Raw genomic sequence first — 4076 nt, forward strand, 5'->3', positions numbered from 1 at the left:
TTTGTTTTTCTGTTCAGTTTGCTTACAGCGCAATGAATTCTGGGATACCGTCGGCCGCGCAGGATACTCATATGCAGCCGACATTTTCCGGGTTTTGTTGGCTACATTAGTTGGCCGCATATGTAGGTGCCTACGAATTGGAACAGCCTACGGTGCGGGGGCAGTAACTTAAGTGGCCGATAAATGCGGCCGACGTCGGCTGCAACCCATGAATTGAGACAAAGCCRCAGTGTAAAGGATTAAAGCTGGGGAATGTTTTGAGCTGAAAAGACAGTAAAATATRAATTTTGTTTAGTTAATGTAGATAACTGCTGTTTTAAGACAAATGCTTTTATTGTGCTGATTCTGCTTTAGTATAACTTCCATTGTGGCCTTTGTTGCTGTGTTGTGGTTTTTGCATTCTGTCGACACTTATGGGCCACCGTAGAAATTAACCTATGAACATAATAAACCTGCAACTACAGCTTTTTTGATTCATGATGTTAATAATGAAGAATCATTTTATTAAGTGTGACTCATGAGATGTGATTTATTGTTTGACGACAAAATGATATTAAGAACACACAAGAAAACATTGCATTGAAACTGAATTGTGCATTGTCATATAAAATTCACGTTTAGCCAAAAAAAGAAGATGTTTTGATCTAAARGTTACTGTAAATGTCCCAGTTCTCACCTCCGCTGGTGTTGTCTGATCTGCTGCTTTTAGGGGCGGGTCTCTCACACTGCGTTCCTGACCAATTGGCTGAACATCTGAAGAAGAACGAAATTATGAATAAAATGTTTTTTTTTTTAATTAGGTGTTCAACTGCTGAGGAAACAAAGTMAAAATGAACTACAGTAAGATGAAACGGTGGCTCACGTATACAACACATTATGGTTTTGTGTCACTATGGCGTGCTTTGATCCGACACAAACAGTACCCCACCTGCAGGGAGAAATTACTCTACATCTATGTGTGTTTTAATTACTATGTTGAATCACTGCATAAAAAAATCTAATGATAACAAATGACCGACACAGGACGACATGTTGTCATTTTATTCATGATCCAGTGGAGTCCAATGGCAGCGATGTATGACCCTTGTTAGAAGAGGTGATTTTTAATTTTACACTACTGACGCAGATGGGTCTGTAAAGCATGAGCGACCTGGTGGGCGCGGCTGGGTGATGAAATTATTCTAAATTACATGCACCCTCAGACTCAGAACATCAGGCTATCAAAATAAGAATGCAGTCCCATAGATGCGGGAAATGAATCGCACCTTTGTAGGACAAAATGTCACAGTGACATGAATGCTGATGTGAAAAGAGACAAAAAATACAAGTTTGAGCTGCTTTMATAAGGACAAACTAAGAAAACAGCTAACAAGCTTTAAAGATATACACCAATTTATTTAGAGATTTTTTTGATTTAAAAGTGATTGAGGCCCACTAACGTAAAGTTACCAAACATGTTCAAAAATACAAATGCACACATTAAAACACACATCACACAGACTGTGTCATGTTTTCATCTCCCCTTGTTTCACTTGTGCAGGGTGAGGACTGCATGAGATGGGCAGATGGGTGGGAGTAGGGGGGCAAAAATAACGCTGAGTCATGCAGCAACTGTCAATGTAATAAGTWCTTTATCGGCTAGTGCCTGTTCAGGTTGTAATAAATACCACCCCAAAAATACCCTGGAATTAAGGTTAACTTTTGTTTTGTTGTTAATATAATTTATAAAAACAAYAAATAGAGAGCTTGTCTATGAAAAAAATATATATATAGGAAATGAAATTTGGGCAGAAAAGACATAAAACAACATTTTACAGAATTAGTTTGATATTATAAGCAGTGGTGGGCACAGTTCCCCTAAAGCACTAAACACTAATAGGGGAACTAATTTCCTGATTAGTGATTTAGGGATTTTGCCTTTTTTAAATTCATAAGTGGATTAGCACTTGCTAAATTTATGGGCTAAATGTATAAGCATTAATTGAGTTATTTAAATATTATTGATCAACATTATTGTCAACAGCTGAGGGTGAAAGCTGTCGGACGTGTTGGTCACTTATCCACTAGATTAGTGGTTTTCAAACTTTTTTGCTTCYGGCCYACAAAAATAACAGTTGGAGACACTCGTGACCCTATATATTACTTGTTTACTTATGCAAATTTTGCTAATAACTCTGTTAAACATGGGAATAATAACTATGATACAAATTTTCATTCATTTATGATTTTTTTAAAATTGCAATATCATGATGAAAATATTCGATTGGCATTTTATTTATTTATTTATTTATTTATTTATTTGCATTTAAATTGATGTCTGGAAATAATCCGGGGACCCTCACTTGATGTTTTGGGACTCACAAAGAAGTCCTGACCCCAACTTTGTGAACCACACAGTTCTGCACACAGAAAATATTGTATTATTTTGACTCTGAGGAATGTTCTATGGGTCAGATGGGTTGTTAGTGCTTAGATTTTGCTAAGTTTTTAAGTGCATTAGTGCTTTAGAATTAGAGGACCTAAATGTTAGAGTTAGTGCTTTAGGGTTAGTGCAACTAATTTTTAAATTAGTGCTGCCCACCACTGATTATTTGACATATGCTTGTCTGCATGGTGTAATGAGTGCTAATATCCCTAGTTTATTTTAGTTAAGGAGGAGAATGGAATCACAAGTCAGCAACTAGCAAATGTCTACAAAATTAGCCTTTAACATTTGCTTTTAATCACTTGATCACATTACATCCTAATACTGTATTTTATTTATTTTTTTATTATAAGGGGTTTGGTTTTAAGCAAAATAAATGATTTATTTGCAAATATAGACAGAACTTATGCTTTCCAGTCTGCTCGGTTATCCACTTGACTGTGAGGTCTCTGTGATAAAATAAATAAATACGTAAATAAAAAATCTCCTTCTGCAGACATGTGATCCCCTACCTTTTTTTGTGAGCGTGTGGACCATGATCTAAGTTAAAACTCTAAACACAGAGCAAAGTGGGGAGTAAAACAATAGGGACACTTATGGTAAGTAACTGTGACAGAAGATTACTGTTCACAAAAAAAAAAGGTCACATAAACTGTGCTAAATCCCCAGTGAGGAATTACTCAGCTAATTGCTTCTTTTCTTTTTGAAGTGACAGCTGCATTACTGCCACTGGAGTGTAAATTGAAGACAAACAAATCAAAAACTGTGAGGGAGCTGCGTCTGAAATACTATAAATTCAGTTGCGTGTGCATTGGCAAGTGCCAACAGCTTCCATACAAAGAAGCAAGTTGAACACTTTGACTGCAGACATTTTTTTTTATTATTAACGGCTGACTCAATAACTTACATTGATTTAAAAAAACATAATAAGACAATCTAGTGAAATAATTACCCTAAATAAGAAAAAAAAGTTTAAATGAGATAATCTAGCACTTATTACTTGACGGGTTGCTACAAGAAGGGTCCAGGTATATACACTGTACTGAGGCTGGAATGAAGCCGGATGGAGTGGAGGTGGGTGTGGGTACAAAAGGGGGTGACTTGGCTCTGAGCACGGCTGGAGAGGTGAAAGGGACCTACTTGCAGCGAGGTTTGTTAAGAGCTGTTAATGTGCACATCCCCTCATTCTGACAGAAGTAATCGCAGGGGTTGGCCAGCTCATCACAACGTTGGTTCTTGAACCCTGACGTGCAGCTGCAAAACATTGTGTTGGGAGTGATAAAAGGGCCCAGAGAACGTATGCTGTTGAACAGTTAGCTGCTTGATGAATGGAGACTGACTCTAAATCCTTTTAACATCTTCAGCTATAAGATGGAGCAAGTTTATGTAACAAAATAAAAAATAAAAAAAGAAGAAGAGCACAAAAGCATCTTTAGTAATTTCCTAAAGTTAGGCGGCATCTGTACGGAAACGTTCTTGTGTAAGTGGTGCCTTCTTCAAGCTGTCAGAACTTATAAAGAAAATAATTTTTAAAAAAGTATTAAAACACACATTTCTATAATGACAATACACTGATAATTGATAAGATTTAAAATATGTAAAAAGAACATATTGAAACAAGCTCAATATTGCAAAAAACATCACTGAAAAC

The 4076-nt window shown here is 36.4% G+C and overlaps 1 protein-coding gene across 1 annotated transcript in view; it reads right to left on the reverse strand.

Moving 5' to 3' along the window:
- lrp1bb (low density lipoprotein receptor-related protein 1Bb) overlaps positions 1-4076 on the reverse strand; it is a gene marked incomplete in the record, with an annotated part of 232866 nt that overhangs the window by 6296 nt on the left and 222494 nt on the right. Inside the window, 2 exon segments of the mRNA XM_014016494.1 lie at positions 677-753; positions 3566-3679. Coding sequence (XP_013871948.1) covers positions 677-753; positions 3566-3679 — 191 coding nt within the window.

The sequence above is a fragment of the Austrofundulus limnaeus genome, unplaced genomic scaffold (assembly GCF_001266775.1).
Source record: "Austrofundulus limnaeus strain Quisiro unplaced genomic scaffold, Austrofundulus_limnaeus-1.0 Scaffold146, whole genome shotgun sequence".
Lineage (NCBI taxonomy): Eukaryota > Metazoa > Chordata > Actinopteri > Cyprinodontiformes > Rivulidae > Austrofundulus > Austrofundulus limnaeus.